Source organism: Choloepus didactylus, chromosome Y (genome assembly GCF_015220235.1).
Source record: "Choloepus didactylus isolate mChoDid1 chromosome Y, mChoDid1.pri, whole genome shotgun sequence".
In the NCBI taxonomy this organism is placed as follows: domain Eukaryota; kingdom Metazoa; phylum Chordata; class Mammalia; order Pilosa; family Megalonychidae; genus Choloepus; species Choloepus didactylus.
Window position 1 is genome coordinate 18,824,483 of NC_051335.1, and position 24,460 is coordinate 18,848,942.

At 39.6% G+C, this 24,460-nt stretch overlaps 1 protein-coding gene across 2 annotated transcripts in view; it reads right to left on the reverse strand.

The window, feature by feature from the left end:
- TAF1 (TATA-box binding protein associated factor 1) overlaps positions 1 to 24,460 on the reverse strand; it is a 145,270-nt gene that overhangs the window by 40,429 nt on the left and 80,381 nt on the right. For both annotated transcript variants that reach the window (XM_037822723.1, XM_037822722.1), the window contains exons 26-32: positions 23,351 to 23,459; positions 22,957 to 23,055; positions 22,516 to 22,693; positions 20,315 to 20,382; positions 3,868 to 3,990; positions 3,017 to 3,109; positions 2,850 to 2,934 (exon numbers count right to left, since the gene is read on the reverse strand). In XM_037822723.1, coding sequence (XP_037678651.1) covers positions 2,850 to 2,934; positions 3,017 to 3,109; positions 3,868 to 3,990; positions 20,315 to 20,382; positions 22,516 to 22,693; positions 22,957 to 23,055; positions 23,351 to 23,459 — 755 coding nt within the window. The remainder of the gene's footprint in view (positions 1 to 2,849; positions 2,935 to 3,016; positions 3,110 to 3,867; positions 3,991 to 20,314; positions 20,383 to 22,515; positions 22,694 to 22,956; positions 23,056 to 23,350; positions 23,460 to 24,460) is intronic.

Consider the following 24,460-nt stretch of genomic DNA (forward strand, 5'->3'; position numbering starts at 1 on the left):
ATTTTCCATTGTGTCATCTTCCAGGTCACTGATTTGTTGTTCAGCTTCCTCTAGTCTTGTACTATGAGTGTCCAGAATCTTTTTAATTTGGTCAACAGTTTCTTTAATTTCCATAAGATCATCCATTTTTTTATTTAGTCTTGCAATGTCTTCTTTATGCTCTTCTAGAGTCTTCTTGATTCCCTTTGTATCCCGTACTATGGTCTCATTGTTCATCTTTAGTTCTTTGAGTAGCTGCTCTAGGTGCTGTGTCTCTTCTGGTCTTTTGATTTGGGTGCTTGGGCTTGGGTTATCCATATTGTCTGGTTTTTTCATATGCTTTATAATTTTCTGTTGTTTTTGGCCTCTTGGCATTTGCTGAACTTGATAGGATTCTTTTAGGATTTGTAGAACAATTGAAGTCCTTATCTCTAATTTATCAGATCTACAGCTTCCTGGAGTATACTTTCTCTAACTAACCAGCAGGTGTCGTCCATGAGCCACCTGTTCTCCACAAGCCAGTTCTCCCCTGCTTAGCCTTTTTGGTGAGTGGGGGAGTGAGTCTTGTGGGGTCCAGTTGGTGTACCTAGCTTGCATGTGTAGTTGGTGTTGCCTGCCCTGTATATGGAGCGTGTTTCTGGGCAGTCAGGGAGGGGGGGGGGGTGGCTCTAACAATCAAATCTCCCTGGTGATCCTAGAGTTTTAAAGCTGCTGCAATAGTCTAATCCTTCAGTTCAGTCCTGCCACAGTTTGTCTCTGCCACTGACCCACAAGTCCTCGGTATTGGCGTATGGCTCCTGAGACTTGCAAGTGGGCCCCACTTCCAGGCTGTGCACCCCGGGTCCTCTGTTGAGGGATGACTGTGCTATGTCACAGGTGAGTGCCCGTCCCCCAGGGTGGTTCTGGGCTGCTGGGCTGTGTAGGGAGGCTTCCAGTCTGCTGAAATGATGGCTGAATGGGGCTTTGTTAATTCACACTGCTCCACCTTCCCATCTCTGGGACAACCAGCTGAGGTTGCAGGGAAGGCTAATGTCCACGCCAAGTTTTGTGGTGTGTGCCTGTTATTTGAAGCACTTCCGTCACACCGGGTTGTCTGGGGCAGCTCTGGGCTCTGGGGCTGGAGACGGGCAGGAGTGTTTCCTGTCCACCAGGATGATGGCTGTGAGCGGACACCCCCCTTTTCTTGGGAAGTTGTGGTGTTCACTGAATTTTCTCAGCCACTGGATTATTGCCTTTTGTCTCAGAGCTCTCTTAGTTCTGCTCTTGACTTGACCTGCCCAAACTGCAAGTCTTTGGAGCTTTCTGTATTGGGCTTCTTAGAGTAATTGTTTTAGAAAAAGAAAACAGGATTAAAAAAAAAAGGGCCCTCCTCAGAGATCTAATGGGTTATTGAAATGCTAAGAGACAAAGCAACCAGGGCCATTAAGGAAAGGTCCACAGGGCAGAGAGATCAGCTTTTCTTTGGGATTTGCATATGAGCCTCAGGACCTGAGCTCTGCCCTTCCCCTTTCTATGTTCACCAGAACTCCAAAAATCCTCTGCTTTTATTTTGGAGTTTTTCGTGTTGTTTTTTTCTATGCCTGTCTCCTCTCTGCTGGGCTGGCTGCTCTCAGATTCTCTGGTGTCTGGTCTCAGTCTATCTATGGTTGGAGTTTGGATCAGCAGAATGAGTTTCTGATAAGGGCTGCCAATGCAGTTCTCTCTTCTCCTTCCTGGAGCTGACAGCCCCTCCTCCCACGGGACTGAGCCTGGCAGGGAGGGGTGCGGGTCCCCTGGCCACAAAAACTTGCAGATTTCGCTGATCTCAGCAGTTTGACATTTTCATGAGTGTTGTATGAAGTATGCCCAAAGTCAGATTGCTCTGTGGTGTCCAGTCCACGCAGTTCCTGGCTTTCTACCTACTTTCCTGCGGGAGTAACTAAAACATACAGCTCACCAGTCTGCCATCTTGCCCATCTCTGTGTTTGTTTTTAGCATAATGATCGTAATATAGTACTGTAATTTTTCCTTTTTGTTTCTCTACTCAAACTATAACAAATGTGGAGGCAGAAACCACACTGATTTGACTTTATAGCATCTATCAGTGCCAGCACATAGTAGGAACTCATTCAATGTTTGCTTAACAAGTGAGTCATTCAAAACGGAACTTTGCTAGCTTTTATGGGAAGTCTTCCCTAACTCTCAGGTAGGATTAAGACACCTTCCACTCCCTGTAGTATATTTTGTACATTCTTCTAATTAGCCCTTGTGAAGCTGCATTTTTACGGTCTCTATTCTTCAGCTGGATTGTGAATTATTGAGGACAGTGACTGTGTTTCCTTTCGGTAGATTAAGTAGCAAGCACAGAGCCTGGCGTATCTACTCAATCAATTCATGTACTGAGCAAAACTCCACACTCTGAGGAAGCTCTCTCCATGTTCCATAGCCATATGTTTCCCTAAGTCCTATATAAGGTCCTAGAACACAGGCGGGTTTTCATATTTCATAGAAAAGAAGTGATGGTTCAAAGCCCAAAGTAATATCATGTTGATATTTGTCATCTCATTATATGCTTTCCACATTTTAAAAGTAAACATACTAATTTTTCATCATTCGAAGTTATCAGCACAGCCACTGATTGTAACATGAATAAAAAACAAATGTTTGTTGTAGTAAGCTCTGAAAAAAAAGTTATTAGGACACTTCAGAGAACACATATGCTAAAACATGCATCTGTTCAGGTTTTATTAAGTCACTTGACTATTTTCTGCTGACTATGACTGCTTGGAGCTGTTTTATGCACTTAACTTTTTAATAATGCTAATTAATGTTGGATGAAGGATGGATAGATTGATGGATGAAAGAGAGAGAGGGAAAAAAGAAATACCCACCATTGTACTTTACACTGTTGGCCAGAAGAAGGTTTACATCATCTAGAAAGCTCTCCCGACTCTGATACTTGTGCTTGGAGATATTCTGTGATGAAAAGAATCAGGTACTCAGATACACACACGAAGTCACTAGATTCTAGAGAGGCATTTTAGATCAAATCACCCACCTTACATATAGTCTCTAAATCCATTGGACTGACAATCACTTTGTAATAATCTGGAACAAATTTCTTATTAACCGAATGATGAAATGGCCAAGACTAGTAAAAAGAAAGTGAGAAATTAAGTGGAAATCATTTCTTGTACCAGAAATTCTCAACACTTTATCTCTAATCATCAAATAACCCCCAAGACTCTGACAAAAGCTATGGAATCTTTTCCTAGAAAAACACATGCTCATGCAAAACTCTGAATATAATTTAAGAGGTTTATGGATTCCTTCTGGGGCACCTATGCCCTGATAGGGTAAAAACTCCTTCTCTATACTCACAATTAAAAGTCCCTATTCCCAGAAGTTTTATAGCATTATACATATACACACAGCTACAGCACAAAAGGAAACTCAATTCAGTATTCCTGGGGAAGCTAATTAAAATAAAATGGCCAACAGAATTAACATGGCAGGCTTGACATAAAAGTTACAAAAGACAAGTGAAACAAAAGACAACAAACACTAGGTATTTATCAAATTGTCACCTGTCAACAAGCACCTCTAAATCAAGTCTCCTGTTAGCTTGTTTCCTAATTTCCCCCCAGAGCTACTGAAACATTCAAATACTGAATGTCATCAGGAAGCATTAACCTCTCTATACCCCCAGACTCCCAGAATCTTTGGATCCCATGATAATGCACTTATATAGCTAAAAGGTCAATTTTAAAAACCATGTATCAATTTGAATTGAGATACACTACAACCCAGACCCCCCAACATCCATATATATATGTGTGTGTGTATGCCCTATAACCCCTTCCCTTCCCCTGTACTATCCTCACAATATTTAACACAGAGGCTACCTACATCTGGAACTGCCATCATTTTTTGGGTGACAATGTTGTCCAGAATGAAAGAAAATGCCACTTGGTCATCATCATCCAGCAATGGGTTGATGGCTTTCTCTAAACGAGCCAATTTGTATTCTTTCTGAAATGAAAGCAAAGCAAAGGCAGAGGTTTCCCTGAGGTGTGTATGATCACCACAGAAAGGTTAAAGGTAATTTAAGGTTTAGATGTCTATTGCCCTTGCCCCAGAAATTTAACTTTGAACTATTATTAAGTTCCAGGTAAAATGTCAAGATATGAAAAATGATATTCTAGTAAAAGGGTCAGAAAAGGATGTTCTAATCACTCCTTCAGGTAATGTATGTTCTATTCTTGTATGTCACCAAAAATATGTATCTCTGGGAATCAACAGCTTAGGTCTGCAACAGACACGTCTTTACCAAGTTAGGTTTTAATATCATGGTTTAATATCATGGTCTTGGGTTTTGCTGTAAAACTGCTGCTGAAAACACTGACCTTTACTGTTGCTTAGTGACTTTTGTATAAGGGAATCTAACCCAAGAAATTCATTTCAGACTTGGAACTAAAAATAAGTTTGCATTCTAACTGCTCCACATCCTCCTCAACACTTGGTATTGTCAATTTTTTAATTTTAGACTTTCTGGTGGGTATGCAGTGGTAGCTAATTGTGGTTTAAATTTGCATTGCCCCAATTACAGTCAAGTTGAGAATACCTTCATGTTTATTGGCCGTTTGGTTACCCTCTTTTGTGAAATGTCTACTTCAATGCTAACATTTGTAAGCTTGTAAGCAGCCACAATTTAGTTTTGGTTAGAAGATGGACTATACCTCTTAAATCAAGAACAAGACAAGGATACCCACTTTAACCACTGCTATTCAGCATTGTACTAGAAGTTCTAGCAGAGCAATTAGGCAAGAAAAAAACTCATCAAAATTGAAAAGGAAGAAATAAAACTTTCTATTCACTGATGATGTGATCCTGTATATAGAAAATCCCAAAGAATCCACAAGAAAAAGAACAGAGATAATAAACAAATTCAGCAAAGTTGCAGGGTACAAGATCAAAACAGAAAAATCAGTTGTGTTTCCATACATCAGTAATGAACAATCCAGAAAGGAAATCAAGAAAACAATTCCATTTACAATAGCATCTAAAATAATAAAGTATTTATGAATAAATTTAACCAAGAAGGTAAAAGACTTGTACAATGACAACCACAAACCACTGCTGAAAAAAATTAAATACCTAAATAAACAGAAAGATACCAAAATTCGTTTTTATCTTAAAAATGGAAAAGCCAATCACCAAATTCATTTGAAATAAAAAGGGGCCTGAATAGCCAAGATCATCTTGATAAAGAAGAAAAAAGTTGTAGGGTCTCACTCTTCCTGATGTCAAAACTTCCCACAAGGCAATTCTGGGGAAGATGACGTGCCAATTTGAATGCATTATGACCCCCAAAATGTCATTATCTTTGATATAATCTTGTATGAGCAGACCTATTAGTGTTGATTAGATTGTAATCTTTGATTGAGTGCCTCCATGGAGATGTGACCCACCCAACTGTGGGTGATAACCGTGACTGGATAATTTCCATGGAGATGTGGCCCCGCCCATCCGGCATAGACCTTGATTAGTTTACTAGAGCACTATATAAGCTCAGACAGAAGGAGCAAGCTTGCTACAGCTAAGAGGAACACTGAAGAATGCACAGGAGCTGACAGAGGACATGCAGATGATAGACAGTTTGAAGGCAGCCACTGAAAGCAGACTTTTGCTTCAGAGAAGCTAAGAGAGGACAAACACCCTAAGAGCAACTGAGAGTGACATTTGGGAGGGGAGCTGTGGCCTAGGCAGGAATGTTCTGGGAGAAAGCCATTCTGAAATGCAACCTGGGAGCAAGCAGACGCCAGCCACATGCCTTCCCAGCTAAGAGAGGTTTTCTGGACACCACTGGCCATCCTCCAGTGCAGGTTCCCAACTGTCAATGCATTACCTTGGATACTTTATGGCTTTCAAACTGTAACTGTGTAACCAAATAAATCCCCTTTTATAAAAGCCAATCCATTTTTTGGTATTTTGCAGTCTGGCAGCATTAGCAAACTAGAACAATGACTGAGGTAGGGAGCTCCAGGACTCACTCCTTCCTCCAAAACAGCTAGTAAGCAGGTAGGAACTATCTGAAACAACTATTTTGGGGCTCAAGAGTCCAGAAGAACACTGTACAGCATCCAGGGAACAGTAGGAAGAAGAGGAGAATAAACTGTGGAAGCTCTCTCCCCGTGGTGGCTGCTGGCACCCATCCCCTACACTCAGGGTGAGCCACCTTGGGAACCACCTCCTGGCTCGCTGCTGCTATCAGAAAGGGACATAAAAATCCTCTTCCCCAAGGAGGTAGAACAAGGCCAAGCACTGATCATGGCTTTTGATTAGCATCCTGACTCTGAGCTCTTGTTTCAATCTGACAGCAGTGGAGGCTGTGGAGATTTAAAGACATAGTGCCTCCTCAGGAGTGTGGGGAACAGTTTGCTGAAGGGTGCCAGTTGCCATACACAGGAAACTACAAAACACTGCTAAAAAAAATCAAAGAAGACCTAAATAAATGGAAGGACATCCCATGTTCATGGATTGGAAGACTAAATATCATTAAGATGTCAATTCTACCCAAATTGATTTACAGAATCAATAAAATCCCATTCAAAATTCCAACATTTCTACTTTGCAGAAATGGAAAAGCCAATTATCAAATTTATTTGAAAGGGTAAAGGGCCCCAAATAGCCAAAAACAACTTGAAAAAGAAAAATGAAGTGGGAAGACTCAAACTTCATGACTTTAAAGCATATTACAAAGCTACAGTAGTCAAAACAGCATAGCATGGTACTGGCATAAAGACAGATATACTGACCAATGGAATCGAATTGAGAGTTCAGAAATACATCCTCATATTTATGGTCAATTGCTTTTTGACAAGTCTGCCAAGTTCACCCAACTGGGACAGAGTAGCCTCTTCAACAATAGGTGTGGGGAGAACTGGTTATCCATATCCAAAAGAATAAAAGAGGAAGACCCTTTTCTCACAACTTATACAAAAATTAACTCAAAATGGTTCAAAGACCTACATATAAGAGTCAGGACCATAAAACTCCTAAAAGATAATGTAGGGAAGTTATCTTCAAGATCTTGCGGTAGGCAGTGGTTCCTTAGATTTTTATATCCAAAGCACAAACCACAAAAGAAAAAATAGATAAATGGGCCCTCTTCAAAATTAAAAACGTTTGTGCATCAAAGGTCTTTGTCAACAAACTGAAAAAAAACAATGAGAGAAAATATTTGGGAACCACCTATCCAATAAGGGTTTAATATCCAGAATATATGAAGAAATCCTGCAACTCAACAATAAAAAGACAAACAACCCAATTAAAAATGGGCAAGACTTGAACAGACATTTCTCCAAAGAGGACATACAAATAGTTAAAAAAGCACATGAAACGATGCTCAGTATCACTAGCTATCAGGGAAATGCAAATCACAACTACAGTGAGATATCATTTCATACCTACTAGTAGAATGGCCATTTTCAAAAAACCAGAAAACTACAAGTGCTGCAGATGTGGAAAAATAGGTACACTTATTCACTGCTTTTGGGAATGCAGAATGGTGCAGCCACTTTGAAAGGCAGTTTGGCAGTTCCTCAGGAAGCTCAACATTGAACTGCCACATGATTGGCAATCACGTTCCCAGGCATATATACTCAGAAGAAGTAAAAGCAGGGATGTGAACAGACATTTGCACACCAATGCTCGAAGGAGCATTATTCACAATTGCCAAAAGATGGAAACAGCCCAAATGTCCATTAACTGCTGAATGGATAAACAAAATGTGGTATATGCACACGATGGAAAATTATTCAGCTGTAAAAAGGAACAAAGTCCTGATGCATTTGACAACATGGATGAACCTTGAGGACATTATGTTGAATGAAATAAACCAGGCACAAAAAGAAAAATATTGTACAGTCTCATTAATACAAATTATAATGAGCAAACTCTGGGAATTACAATCTGGAATATAAGTGGTTAAATGAAAGGAAAGATTAGAAACAGACAAGATAAGACTTAACAAAGGGGCGGGGCAAGATGGCAGACTGGTGAGCTGTAAGTTTTAGTTACTCCTCCAGGAAAGTAGGTAAAAAGCCAGGAACTGCGTGGACTGGACACCACAGAGCAATCTGTCTTTGGGCATACTTCATACAACACTCATGAAAATGTCAAACTGCTGAGATCAGCGAAATCTGTAAGTTTTTGCGGCCAGGGGACCCGCGCCCCTCCCTGCCAGGCTCAGTCCCGGGGGAGGAGGGGCTGTCAGCTCCGGGAAGGAGAAGGGAGAACTGCAGTGGTAGCCCTTCTCGGAAACTCATTCTACTGATCCATACTCCAACCATAGACAGACTGAGACCAGACACCAGAGAATCTGAGAGCTGCCAGCCCAGCAGAGAGGAGACAGGCATAGAAAAAAAAATAACACGAAAAACTCCAAAATAAAAGCAGAGGATTTTTGGAGTTCTGGTGAACAAAGAAAGGGGAAGGGCAGAGCTCAGACCTTGAGGCGCATATGCAAATCCCGAAGAAAAGCTTATCTCTCTGCCCTGTGGACCTTTCCTTAATGGCCCTGGTTGCTTTGTCTCTTAGCATTTCAATAACCCATTAGATCTCTGAGGAGGGCCCTTTTTTTTTTAATCCTGTTTTCTTTTTCTAAAACAATTACTCTAAGAAGCCCAATACAGAAAGCTCCAAAGACTTGCAGTTTGGGCAGGTCAAGTCAAGAGCAGAACTAAGAGAGCTCTGAGACAAAAGGCAATAATCCAGTGGCTGAGAAAATTCAGTGAACACCACAACTTCCCAAGAAAAGGGGGGTGTCCGCTCACAGCCATCATCCTGGTGGACAGGAAACACTCCTGCCCATCTCCAGCCCCAGAGCCCAGAGCTGCCCCAGACAACCCGGTGTGACGGAAGTGCTTCAAATAACAGGCACACACCACAAAACTTGGCGTGGACATTAGCCTTCCCTGCAACCTCAGCTGGTTGTCCCAGAGATGGGAAGGTGGAGCAGTGTGAATTAACAAAGCCCCATTCAGCCATCATTTCAGCAGACTGGAAGCCTCCCTACACAGCCCAGCAGCCCAGAACCGCCCTGGGGGACGGGCACTCACCTGTGACATAGCACAGTCATCCCTCAACAGAGGACCCGGGGTGCACAGCCTGGAAGTGGGGCCCACTTGCAAGTCTCAGGAGCCATACGCCAATACCGAGGACTTGTGGGTCAGTGGCAGAGACAAACTGTGGCAGGACTGAACTGAAGGATTAGACTATTGCAGCAGCTTTAAAACTCTAGGATCACCAGGGAGATTTGATTGTTAGAGCCACCCCCCCCCCTCCCTGACTGCCCAGAAACACGCTCCATATACAGGGCAGGCAACACCAACTACACATGCAAGCTTGGTACACCAACTGGACCCCACAAGACTCACTCCCCCACTCACCAAAAAGGCTAAGCAGGGGAGAACTGGCTTGTGGAGAACAGGTGGCTCATGGACGACACCTGCTGGTTAGTTAGAGAAAGTATACTCCAGGAAGCTGTAGATCTGATAAATTAGAGATAAGGACTTCAATTGTTCTACAAATCCTAAAAGAATCCTATCAAGTTCAGCAAATGCCAAGAGGCCAAAAACAACAGAAAATTATAAAGCATATGAAAAAACCAGACGATATGGATAACCCAAGCCCAAGCACCCAAATCAAAAGACCAGAAGAGACACAGCACCTAGAGCAGCTACTCAAAGAACTAAAGATGAACAATGAGACCATAGTACGGGATACAAAGGGAATCAAGAAGACTCTAGAAGAGCATAAAGAAGACACTGCAAGACTAAATAAAAAAATGGATGATCTTATGGAAATTAAAGAAACTGTTGACCAAATTAAAAAGATTCTGGACACTCATAGTACAAGACTAGAGGAAGCTGAACAACAAATCAGTGACCTGGAAGATGACACAATGGAAAATGAAAGCATAAAAGAAAGAATGGGGAAAAAAATTGAAAAAATCGAAATGGACCTCAGGGATATGATAGATAATATGAAATGTCCAAATATAAGACTCATTGGTGTCCCAGAAGGGGAAGAAAAGGGTAAAGGTCTAGGAAGAGTATTCTCCAAGAAACTGTTGGGGAAAACGTCCCAAATCTTCTAAACAACATAAATACACAAATCATAAATGCTCAGCGAACTCCAAATAGAATAAATCCAAATAAACCCACTCCGAGACATATACTGATCACACTGTCAAACACAGAAGGAGCAAGTTCTGAAAGCAGCAAGAGAAAAGCAATTCACCACATACAAAGGAAACAGCATAAGACTAAGTAGTGACTACTCAGCAGACACCATGGAGGCGAGAAGGCAGTGGCACGATATATCTAAAATTCTGAGTGAGAAAAATTTCCAGCCAAGAATACTTTATCCAGCAAAGCTCTCCTTCAAATTTGAGGGAGAGCATAAATTTTTCACAGACAAACAAATGCTGAGAGAATTTGCTAACAAGAGACCTGCCCTACTGGAGATACTAAATGGAGCCCTACAGACAGAGAAACAAAGACAGGACAGAGAGACTTGGAGAAAGGTTCAGTACTTAAGAGATTCGGTATGGGTACAATAAAGGATATTAATAGACAGAGGGGAAAAATATGACAAACATAAACCAAAGATAAGATGGCTGATTCAAGAAATGCCTTCACGGTTATAACGTTGAATGTAAATGGATTAAACTCCCCAATTAAAAGATATAGATTCGCAGAATGGATCAAAAAAAATGAACCATCAATATGTTGCATACAAGAGACTCATCTTAGACACAGGGACACAAAGAAACTGAAAGTGAAAGGATGGGAAAAAATATTTCATGCAAGCTACAGCCAAAAGAAAGCAGGTGTAGCAATATTAATCTCAGATAAAATAGACTTCAAATGCAGGGATGTTTTGAGAGACAAAGAAGGCCACTACATACTAATAAAAGGGGCAATTCAGCAAGAAGAAATAACAATCGTAAATGTCTATGCACCCAATCAAGGTGCCACAAAATACATGAGAGAAACACTGGCAAAACTAAAGGAAGCAATTGATGTTTCCACAATAATTGTGGGAGACTTCAACACATCACTCTCTCCTATAGATAGATCAACCAGACAGAAGACCAATAAGGAAATTGAAAACCTAAACAATCTGATAAATGAATTAGATTTAACAGACATATACAGGACATTACATCCCAAAGCACCAGGATACACATACTTTTCTAGTGCTCATGGAACTTTCTCCAGAATAGATCATATGCTGGGACATAAAACAAGCCTCAATAAATTTAAAAAGATTGAAATTATTCAAAGCACATTCTCTGACCACAATGGAATACAATTAGAAGTCAATAACCATCAGAGACTTAGAAAATTCACAAATACCTGGAGGTTAAACAACACACTCCTAAACAATCAGTGGGTTAAAGAAGAAATAGCAAGAGAAACTGCTAAATATATAGAGACGAATGAAAATGAGAACACAACATACCAAAACCTATGGGATGCAGCAAAAGCAGTGCTAAGGGGGAAATTTATAGCACTAAACGCATATATTAAAAAGGAAGAAAGAGCCAAAATCAAAGAACTGATGGATCAACTGAAGAAGCTAGAAAATGAACAGCAAACCAATCCTAAACCAAGCAGAAGAAAAGAAATAACAAGGATTAAAGCAGAAATAAATGACATAGAGAACAAAAAAACAATAGAGAGGATAAATATCACCAAAAGTTGGTTCTTTGAGAAGATCAACAAGATTGACAAGCCCCTAGCTAGACTGACAAAATCAAAAAGAGAGAAGACCCATATAAACAAAGTAATGAATGAAAAAGGTGACATAACTGCAGATCCTGAAGAAATTTAAAATATTACAGGAGGATACTATGAACAACTGTATGGCAACAAACTGGAGAATGTAGAGGAAATGGACAATTTCCTGGAAACATATGAACAACCTAGACTGACCAGAGAAGAAATAGAAGACCTCAACCAACCCATCACAAGCAAAGAGATCCAATCAGTCATCAAAAAGCTTCCCACAAATAAATGCCCAGGGCCACATGGCTTCACAGGGGAATTCTACCAAACTTTCCAGAAAGAACTGACACCAATCTTACTCAAACTCTTTCAAAATGTTGAAGAAAATGGAACACTACGTAACTCATTTTATGAAGCTAACATCAATCGAATACCAAAACCAGGCAAAGATGTTACAAAAAAGGAAAACTACTGGCCAATCTCCCTAATGAATATAGATGCAAAAATCAACAAAATACTTGCAAATCGAATCCAAAGACACATTAAAAAAATCATACACCATGACCAAGTGGGGTTTATTCCAGGCATGCAAGGATGGTTCAACATAAGAAAATCAATTAATGTATTACATCACATTAACAAGTCAAAGGGGAAAAATCAATTGATCATCTCAATAGATGCTGAAAAAGCATTTGACAAAATCCAACATCCCTTTTTCATAAAAACACTTCAAAAAGTAGGAATTGAAGGAAACTTCCTCAACATGATAAAGAGCATATATGAAAAACCCACAGCCAGCATAGTACTCAATGGAGAGAGACTGAAAGCCTTCCCTCTAAGATCAGGAACAAGACAAGGATGCCCGCTATCACCACTGTTATTCAACATTGTGCTGGAAGTGCTAGCCAGGGCAATCCGGCAAGATAAAGAAATAAAAGGCATCCAAATTGGAAAAGAAGTAGTAAAACTGTCATTGTTTGCAGATGATATGATGTTTTATCTAGAAAACCCTGAGAAATCGACGATACAGCTATTAGAGCTAATAAAGAAATTTAGCAAAGTAGCGGGATACAAGGTTAATGCACATAAGTCAGTAATGTTTCTATATGCCAGAAATGAACAAACTGAAGAGACACTCAAGAAAAAGATACCATTTTCAATAGCAACTAAAAAAATCAAGTACCTAGGAATAAACTTAACCAAAGATGTAAAACACCTATACAAAGAAAACTACATAACTCTACTAAAAGAAATAGAAGGGGACCTTAAAAGATGGAAAAATATTCCATGTTCATGGATAGGAAGACTAAATGTCATTAAGATGTCAATTCTACCCAAACTCATCTATAGATTCAATGCAATCTCAATCAAAATTCAAACAACCTACTTTGCAGACTTGGAAAAGCTAGTTATCAAATTTATTTGGAAAGGGAAGATGCCTCGAATTGCTAAAGACACTCTAAAAAAGAAAAACGAAGTGGGAGGACTTACACTCCCTGACTTTGAAGCTTATTATAAAGCCACAGTTGCCAAAACAGCATGGTACTGGCACAAAGATAGACATATAGATCAATGGAATCGAATTCAGAATTCGGAGATAGACCCTCAGATCTATGGCCGAGTGATCTCTGATAAGGCCCCCAAAGTCACTGAACTGAGTCATAATGGTCTTTTCAACAAATGGGGCTGGGAGAGTTGGATATCCATCTCCAAAAGAATGAAAGAGGACCCCTATCTCACCCCCTACACAAAAATTAACTCAAAATGGACCAAACATCTCAATATAAAAGAAAGTACCATAAAACTCCTAGAAGATAATGTAGGAAAACATCTTCAAGACCTTGTATTAGGCGGCCACTTCCTAGACTTTACACCCAAAGCACAAGCAACAAAAGAGAAAATAGATAAATGGGAACTCCTCAAGCTTAGAAGTTTCTGCACCTCAAAGGAATTTCTCAAAAAGGTAAAGAGGCAGCAACTCAATGGGAAAAAATTTTTGGAAACCATGTATCTGACAAAAGACTGATATCTTGCATATATAAAGAAATCCTACAACTCAATGACAATAGTACAGACAGCCCAATTATAAAATGGGCGAAAGATATGAAAAGACAATTCTATGAAGAGGAAATACAAATGGCCAAGAAACACATGAAAAAATGTTCAGCTTCACTAGCTATTAGAGAGATGCAAATTAAGACCACAATGAGATACCATCTAACACCGGTTAGAATGCTTGCCATTAAACAAACAGGAAACTACAAATGCTGGAGGGGATGTGGAGAAACTGGAACTCATTCATTGTTGGTGGGACTGTATAATGGTTCAGCCACTCTGGAAGTCAGTCTGGCAGTTCCTTAGAAAACTAGATATAGAGTTACCATTCGACCCAGCGACTGCACTTCTCGGTATATACCCTGAAGATCGGAAAGCAGTGACACGAACAGATATCTGCACGCCAATGTTCATAGCGGCATTATTCACAATTGCCAAAAGATGGAAACAACCCAAATGTCCTTCAACAGATGAGTGGATAAATAAAATGTGGTATATACACACGATGGAATACTACGCAGCAATAAGAAGGAACGATCTCGTGAAACATATGACAACATGGATGAACCTTGAAGACATAATGCTAAGCGAAATAAGCCAGGCACAAAAAGAGAAATATTATATGCTACCACTAATGTGAACTTTGAAAAATATAAAACAAATGGCTTATAATGTAGAATGTAGGGGAACTAGCAATAGAGAGCAATTAAGGAAGGGGCAACAATAATCCAAGAAGAAGAGAGAAGCTATTTAACGTTCTGGGGATGCCCAGGAATGACTATGGTCTGTTAATTTCTGATGGATATACTAGAAGCAAGTTCACAGAAATGTTGCTATATTAGGTAACTTTCTTGGGGTAAAGTAGGAACATGTTGGAAGTTAAGCAGTTATCTTAGGTTAGTTGTCTTTTTCTTACTCCCTGGTTATGGTCTCTTTAAAATGTTCTTTTATTGTATGTTTGTTTTCTTTTTAACTTTTTTTTCATACAGTTGATTTAAAAAAGAAGGGAAAGTTAAAAAAAAAAAAAAACAAGGGAAAAAAAAAAAGATGCAGTGCCCCCTTGAGGAGCCTGTGGAGAATGCAGGGGTATTCGCCTACCCGACGTCCATGGTTGCTAACATGACCACAGACATAGGGGACTGGTGGTTTGATGGGTTGAGCCCTCTACCACAGGTTTTACCCTTGGGAAGACGGTTGCTGCAAAGGAGAGGCTAGGCCTCCCTATGGTTGTGCCTAAGAGCCTCCTCCCGCATGCCTCTTTGTTGCTCAGATGTGGCCCTGTCTCTCTAGCTAAGCCAACTTGAAAGGTGAAATCACTGCCCTACCCCCTACGTGGGATCAGACACCCAGGGAAGTGAATCTCCCTGGCAACGTGGAATATGACTCCCGGGGAGGAATGTAGACCTGGCATCTTGGGACGGAGAACATCTTCTTGACCAAAAGGAGGATGTGAAAGGAAATGAAATAAGCTTCAGTGGCAGAGAGAATCCAAAAGGAGCCGAGAGGTCACTCTGGTGGGCACTCTTACGCACACTTTAGACAACCCTTTTTAGGTTCTAAAGAATTGGGGTAGCTGGTGGTGGATACCTGAAACTATCAAACTACAACCCAGAACCCATGAATCTCGAAGACAGTTGTATAAAAATGTAGCTTATGAGGGGTGACAAGGGGATTGGGAAAGCCATAAGGACCACACTCCACTTTGTCTAGTTTATGGATGGATGAGTAGAAAAATAGGGGAAGGAAACAAACAGACAAAGGTACCCAGTGTTCTTTTTTACTTCAATTGCTCTTTTTCACTCTAATTATTATTCTTGTTATTCTTGTGCATGTGCTAATGAAGGTGTCAGGGATTGATTTGGGTGATGAATGTACAACTATGTAATGGTACTGTGAACAATCGAAAGTACGATTTGTTTTGTACGACTGCGTGGTATATGAATATATCTCAATAAAATGAAGATTAAAAAAAAAGTTAAAAAAAAAAAAGACATTATACCAGGAGGGCGGGGCAAGATGGTGGATTGGTGAGCTGTATGTTTTAGTTACTCCTCCAGGAAAGTAGGTATAAAGCCAGGAACTGCGTGGACTGGACTCCACAGAGAAATTTTACTTTTGGCATACTTCATACAACACTCATGAACACATCGAACTGCTCAGATCAGTGAAATCTGTAAGTTTTCACAGCCAGGGGACCTGCGTCCCTCCCTGCCAGGCTCAGTCCCATGGGAGGAGGGGCCGTCAGCGCTGGGAAAGAGACGGGAGAACCGCAGTGGCAGCCCTTATCGGAAACTCATTCTACTGATCCAAACTTCAACCACAGATACACTGTGACCAGACACCAGAGAATCTGAGAGCAGCCAGCACAGCAGAGAGGAGACAGACATAGAAAAAACAGCAAGAGAAACTCCAAAATAAAAGCGGAGGATTTTTGGAGTTCTGGTGAACATAGAAAGGGGAAGGGTAGAGCTCAGGCCCTGAGGCTCATATGCAAATCACGAAGAAAAACTGATCTCTCTGCCCCCTGAATCTTTCCTTAATGGCCCTAATTGCTTTGCCTTTTAGCATTTCAATAACCCATTAGATCTGTGAGGAGGGCTTTATTTTTATTTTATTTTATTTTATTTTTCTGTTTCTAAAACAATTACTCTAAGAAGCCCAATACAGAAAGCCTCAAAGACTTGCAATTTGTGCAGGCCAAGATAAGAGCAGAACTAGGAGAACTCTGAGACAAAAGGTAATAATCCAGTGGCTGAGAAAATTCACTAAACACCACAACTTCCCAAGAAAAGGGGGGTGTCCGCTCACAGCCATCATCCTGGTGGACAGGAAACACTCCTGCCTGGTGCCAGTCCCACAGCCCAGAGCTGCCCCAGACAACCCAGTGTGACGGAAGTGCTTCAAATAACACACACACACCACAAAACTGGGTGTGGACATTACCCTTCCCTGCACCCTCAGCTGGTTGTCCCAGACTTGGAAAGGTGGAGCAGTGTGAATTAACAAAGCCCCATTCAGCCATCATTTCAGCAGACTGGGAGCCTCCCTACACAGCCCTGAAGCACAGAACCGCCCTGGGGATGGCACTCACGTGTGACATAGCACAGTCATCCCTCAACAGAGGACCATTTCTCAGAAAGGTAAAGAGGCAGCCAAGTCAATGGGAAACAATTTTTGGAAACCATGTATCTGACAAAAGACTGATATCTTACATATATAAAGAAATCCTACAACTCAATGACAATAGTACAGACAGCCCAATTATAAAATGGGCAAAAGATATGAAAAGACAGTTCTCTGAAGAGGAAATACAAATGGCCAAGAAACACATGAAAAAATGTTCAGCTTCACTAGCTAATAGAGAGATGCAAATTACGACACAATGAGATACCATCTAACACTGATTAGAATGGCTGCCATTAAACAAACAGGAAACTACAAATGCTGGAGGGGATGTGGAGAAACTGGAACTCATTCATTGTTGGTGGGACTGTATAATGGTTCAGCCACTCTGGAAGTCAGTCTGGCAGTTCCTCAGAAAACTAGATATAGAGTTACCGTTCCATCCAGCGATCGCACTTCTCGGTATATACCCGGAACGTCGGAAAGCAGTGACACGAACAGATATCTGCACGCCAATGTTCATAGCGGCATTATTCACAATTGCGAAGAGATGGAAACAACCCAAATGTCCTTCAACAGATGAGCGGATAAATAAAATGTGGTATATACACACGATGGAATACTACACGGCAGTAAGAAGGAATGATCCCGTGAAACATATGACAATATGGATGAACCTTGACGACATAATGGTGAGCGAAATAAGCCAGGCACAAAAAGAGAAATATCATATGCTACCACTAATGTGAACTTTGAAAAATGTAAAACAAATGGTTTATAATGTAGAATGTAGGGGAATTAGCAGTAGAGAGCAATTAAGGAAGGGGGAACAATAATCCAAGAAGAGCAGATAAGCTATCGTGGGTAAATTTAACATTCTGGGAATGCCCAGGAATGACTATGGTCTGTTAATTTCTGATGGGTATAGTAGGAACAAGTTCACAGAAATGTTGCTTTATTAGGTAACTTTCTTGGGGTAGAGCAGGAACATGTTGGAAGTAAAGTAGTTATCTTAAAAAAAAATGAATAAGACAGGGTCCGAGCCTTTAAGGAAATCCTGGCATAACACTAGAGAAAATTCACACTAGGTTAATTCAGTGTGAGCTGCAAATGAAGTGGTTAGTGCTTAGGCTTTGGAGTCATGCAAACCTAGATTTGAATCTCTGCTCAGCCAACCCTATCGGCTGCTTGGCTTTTACAAGATGATGATATTGATACTTAAGGTTTTTGTCAGGTTTCCTAATGACTATTGTTTTTATCTGCCTTTTGACCCCCTTCCACCTTACCCCCACTTTATGGTAACAGATTCTATTTTCCCTGACCACAGAGGCAGACACAGAAAAAGCCATACTGTTTATTACCCCTTGCCACAGTGATTGGTTCAGGGTTAGGCACATGATCTAATCTGGGCCAATCAGAGTCCTTCCCTGACATTTTTCTATTAGGAAGTAGAAGGGGAGAGCTTTTGTTTCTTTCTATAGATGAGGCTGTAAGAATGTAATTTCAAAGCTTTCTGCAGACATTGTTTCAGTGTTGTGGATATGGAGAATAAAGGAATTGAAAAAAAAAAAAACACATTATACCAAAAGCACAAACAACAAAAGAAATAAACAGGTAAACCAGAGTTCATCAAAATTTAAAACTTTTGTCCATCTGAGGACATTCTCAAGAAAGTGAAAAGACAGCCAACAGGACTGGAGAAATTACTTGGAAACCACATATATGATTAGAATTTAATATCCAGAATGTATCAAGAAATCCTACAATTCAACAACAAAACAACAAACCACCCAATTAAAAAATGGACAAAGGAGTTGAATAGATACTTCTCCAAAGAAGACACACAAATGGCCAACTAACAAATTAAAAGATGTTCAACATCAATAGTAATTAGGGAAATGCAAATCAAAACCACAAAATCCTACTTATATCCATTAGAATGGCTATTATTTAAAAAAAGGGAAAATAGTAAGTGGTGACAAGGATATGGGATAATAGAAACCCTCACACATTGTTGATGAGAATGTAAAATGTGCAGCTGCTGTGGAAAAGTTTGGCGGATCATCAAAAAGTTAAACATATGATCCACCAATCCCACTTCTAGGTATATACCCAAAAGAACTAGAAGTAGAGACGCATGTATTTCTACACCAATGTTCATAGCAGTGTTACTCACAATAGCCAAAAGGTGGAAGCAACTAAAAGTGTATCAGCAGATGAATGGATAAACAAAATGTGGTATAGTGATACAATGGAATACTACTCAATCATAAAAAGGAATGAAGTTCTGATACATGTTACAACATGAATGAACTTTGAAAGCATTATGCTGAGTGAAATAAGCCAGACACAGAAGGACAAATACTGTATTATTCCACTGACGTAAACAGGCAGAATAAGCATATTCAAAGAGACTGAAAGTAGATTAGGGGTCACCAGAAGACGGGGAGAGGAGAATGGGAAGTTATTGCTTAATGGTTATAATTTCCATTTGAGATGACAAAAAAAAGTTTTCATGATGGTAGTACAATGTGACTGTAACTAATACTACTAAATTGTATACTTAAAATTAGTTAAAACAGGAAATCTTAGCATGTATGTTACAATAAAATTTTATTAAAAAGTAGATGGCCCAGAACCCATGAATCTCGAAGACAATTGTATAAAAATGTAGCTCATGAGGGGTGACAATGGGATTGGGAAAGCCATAAGGACCACACTCCACTTTGTCTAGTTTATGGATGGATGAGCAGAAAAATAGGGGAAGGAAACAGACAGACAGACAAAGGTACCCAGTGTTCTTTTCTACTTTAATTGTTCTTTTTCATTTTAATTATTATTCTTGTTATTTTTGTGTGTGTGCTAATGAAGGTGTCAGGTATTGATATAGGTGATGAATGTACAACTATGTAATGGTACTGTGAACAATCGAATGTACGATTTGTTTTGTATGACTGTGTGGGATGTGAATATATTTCAATAAAATGAAGATTAAAAAAAAAGTAGATGGAATATAGATCTACTTAAAAAAACTTAAAATTCCTCTCTGCCAAAACATTAAATAGTGTCTTAGCTACAACTGACTTCCTGGGAAGTTATTTTTCTTGATCCTTTCTAAAGAATTACGTAGGCTCTAGATTTTAATCCCAGGTCTACTATTTAATAGTCATGACGCATGGAGTATTTTCCTCAGTTTTTCCATCTAGAAAAGGAAGGGATTAGACTATATGATTTCTTAAGTCCCTTTCAGCTCTCACATACTGAAGATCTGCTACTCCCACATTTCTTTACTTTTCCTTCTGTTATATTCCTCACTTCCTCAACCCTGCTACTCTTCATCTACAAATTCTACTGCCTTTTTCTCAACCTAAATGTCTTACCTCTTTGAGTTTTTCATCACAGAGATCCAGCATGGATTGAGAGATCTGGGTCAATGAGTGCTTCGGCCCTAAATTATACAGGAACAATAAGAGATGGAACCATTAAAAATGGGAGGCAAGAATTGCCACCACCCTTCCATTTGTTCAACACATTGACTACACACCTCATATGGGCCAGGCACTAGCCCAGCTGCTGGGTTAGACAGATAAACCGATTTTCTCTCTATTTCCCAGTGTCTAACACATAGTAGGTATACAATATGGATGAATGAACTAATTTTAACTCTTTTCTTCATATGTATGTACCCACGTACAACAGTACTATTGCTCCTATTGAAAATGGATAGGGAAAGAATTTTAAGGATGGCTGAAGAGATCAATGCATGATTTATAATCTTTCCACACTTAGCATATACAATTTGTGGCTACAATTTTTGTTAGCAGAACTCATAGCTTGTGAAGTTTGCACAACATATGGCTAACATCTTTAATAAAAGAATCTGTCTCCCACATCATACTATTACTTTAGCTTCCCTGAAATCCACATTAAGAGTTTCATACGATCGTGGAACTATCTCCTACCCTTCCTGCTTATGGCTGCCCTAATTTAAGCTCATTATAGGGATAGTTAACACATTTTATTCTAACCAGTTATTTCTAATTACTTCCTTTCAGTACCCTTTGCTGGATTATCTTCCTTTGTTTAACCCTTTGTGTCAGTCTTCCCCAGAACCTAAATCTCAGCTGTCTTCTCTACTAATTATTTAACTCAGCATTCATTCATTTATTCATTAAACAAATATTTACTGATTGTCTATGTGTTCGACGACAGGAATGTAAAGAAAAATAAGATACAGCTCCTACCTTAGAGAGTTCATGATAGTCAAAGAGAATGACAAAACAATCATTGCAAGAAAGAGTATAAATGCTTGAAGTATCAATGGATGAAAGGATACAATGTCTGGAATTACAGATGAAATAAGACTGGTCACATGCTGATGAGTGTTGAACTGAATGAACAGGTTTACTGAGGTTATTATACTCTTCTCTCTACTCCTGTATATATCTGACAATTTCCACAATAAATTTTTTACTAAAACAGATCCCTTCTACGCTTCTTGTACTCTGCTAGGTCCTGGGAATACAAAGATGAGTAAGAACAGGAGGTAACAAAACAGTAGGAGAGTCAGATATATAAATAATTACAGTATAACACAGTAAGAACTATAAAAGTTGATTAAATTGTGCCTCACAGGTGGGGCAAAAAGGATGGAGAAATGGATAGTTTAGGCAATCTGGGTAAGTTTTCACAAAGAGATGGTATCAGTTGACCTTGAAAATACAAATGGAAATTTACCACTGAAAGGGAAGAAAGGGCATTCCAAGAAGAGGGCAAAGACTGTGCAAAGGCATAAAGAAACAGCATGGGGTATTCAGTGAAATATAACCGTGTGGCAGGAGTATATTCTGGGTGTGGAAGTCAGTCACTGGAGGCGAGACTAGACAAATGGGTCAGAGTCTGCTTACAAAAGGTCTTAAAATCTAGGTACTACTACTGTCCCAGTTTTACAGATGAGAAAACTAAATAAGTTAAGAGAGATTAAGTAACTTGGGCAAGGTAACTCAGTAAGTGGTACAGCCATGATTCATATTCTATCTGTATTCTTATAATCCCTACACATGCTTATGAATCTGTGCTAAAGAATGCAACTGGAAACCAGAAAACCTTATCCTTTACATGCAGAATCTAGCTGCATTAACCCCTTTCAAGACCCAGAAAACACATCTCATTTCTTCCTTCTTACCTTTCCAGCTTTTGAGAAAAGTGGACATATAACAGCCCCTCAAATAGATTTGTGGACCAAGTAAAGATTCACAAACAGCAAATAAGATCACAAACATCTACTCTGCACAGGTTCCAGCCACTCTAAATGCCTCTCCCTTCTATTTACCTAGGACCACTTTTTCCTTGCACTACTCCCAAGCAACAGTTTTGTTTCAACAGACAGACTTGAAAATTTCCAGAAGATAAATTAAGAATTAAATAATAGGGACAGAAAAAAGCAATATTTATAAAGTAATTTAAAAATGTATAGTATCTTATTTTCAGACCTCCAAATGCTCTAGCCTAGTCCAGATTTAGGACCAGAAAGGGTCTAAAAGGTGACCTTTGCAAAAATCAAGGAACAGGTGCTTCTTACCATTGTAAGTTGCACTATTTTTCACAATTAGCTCCAAATGTTCTCTGAACTCTTCCCGAGATGGGTAGAGACGTTTACGCACATTTTCACGAAGTGTTTGTAGGTCCATTGGTCGCGTGATGATTTTGTAGTAGTCCTTTACAACCTTTGCATTGACTGGAGTGTGAAAAGGGTATGTCTGCACAAACAAGAGCCAGCACCATCCATGAGCAAAGAATACTTACAAGAGCCAATTCCCAGGGACTTTCTCACATCTTTCAAAAGAATCTTTCTAGATAGAGCAGGTCTGAGTATTTCCTCTACTTAAAAGCAAACGAACAATCAAAACAACTACATCCCAAAGAATAAGGCATTCAAGCTACCTATATCTATACTCTATCGCCCTCTATCTGAAATCACACACAGAACAAAGGGCCTTGTCATCCAAAACAATGAACTCACATTTGGAAGATCTCGCATGTCATTGATGATAGACTCCAAAATGGATGACAGTGTCACCATGGGGTCTGTCCGGCGCCGGTGGATGGACTTATGAGGTCTCTAAGAAGTCAACAAACAAGAAATTGGACTGCTTCTTTAGGCACCAAAACACAAAAACCAAAACCAAAACCAAAACCAAAACCAAAACCAAAACCAAAACCAAAACCAAAAAAAAAAAAAACAACCCATACAATGTGTTCTAGCTAGATAAATACATTTTAGAATTCTTGTGATGAACAATGCACATAATTTTCAGGGCAAGGCCAAATGGAGAACCTAAGGCTGTGTTAGAGCCATGGCTTAGAGGGCTGGGGGTATCAATGAGAGGTCAGAAAGCAGCAACGCAGACACTCACATTCAAGTAGTCACAGTGAACAGTAGTTCCAACTCGCCGTTTCTTCTTGGGAGGCAGCTGCTGTTTAGGGAACTTGAGAACCAGTGATTTTCTGCGAACCTCATCTGCACTGCAATCAAAAACACTCTGATAGCACACAGACCCTATTTCTAGACCCCAGAAAAAAAAACAACTACAATGAAAAAGTCCAAAGTACCTGAGCATGAGCCCGGTGAAGAAAAAGTCAAACCAAAGGCCAGACATTCACCATTTAAGGCTCAGGTCAGGGAAGTCCTCATAGGATCTCCAATTAATAAAGAATTAGGCAAGTCTCAACTTCACCTCAATTTCCTATTTGAAAAATAAGGGAACTAGGCTAAAGGAATTTCAACAATCCTTCAAGCTCCAACATTCGTACTGTTAAAGGGTTAGGAAACTTAACTCATTCAGGATGGAAACAAGGAAGAAATTAAAAACTGGCTTTAAAAAAAAAACTACCTTGGGTTTCCCTCAGTTATTAAAGCTCATCTACCTTCTTTGTTCTCTTCCGGTATAAAGGATTTTGATAAATTAAATCAACAAGGATAGGAAAAAAGAACCCAAAACTCAATACAAACAGGAAAAAAAATCTAATTCTATATCAAACTGACAAAAGTTATACAAAGAAAAGCATTAATTCAAATATCTTTTGAATATTGTACCCTGACTGTACAACTTCAGCGACACACAGTCCAAGGATAACAAACAACAAAAAAAATACCCTGAACTTTACTTTATAGGATTGTTGTTGATAGTAGTATTGGTATTTGATTCTGAAACGAACAAATGAATAAATACACTGCTGTTGGGGACCGGAGAAAGGATACAAATAAGAAATGGGGAAAAATGAGGAAGAACCTGTTGGTACAATTTGAATTGGAGATAACAATATGAACTCATGATTTAAAATACATGTTTATCTCCTAGTTCTGTCCACTGAAAGAACCTAGAAGCAATGATATCACAGTAGCAATGAACGTAATTGGCACACAAATCTTGGTTTGTAAACACTATTCCCCACTCAAAAGAACAAGGACTCCTTGGAGAAATGGCTGATTCTAGTCTGGGACTGAGGAAGTTCAAGGAGAGCCT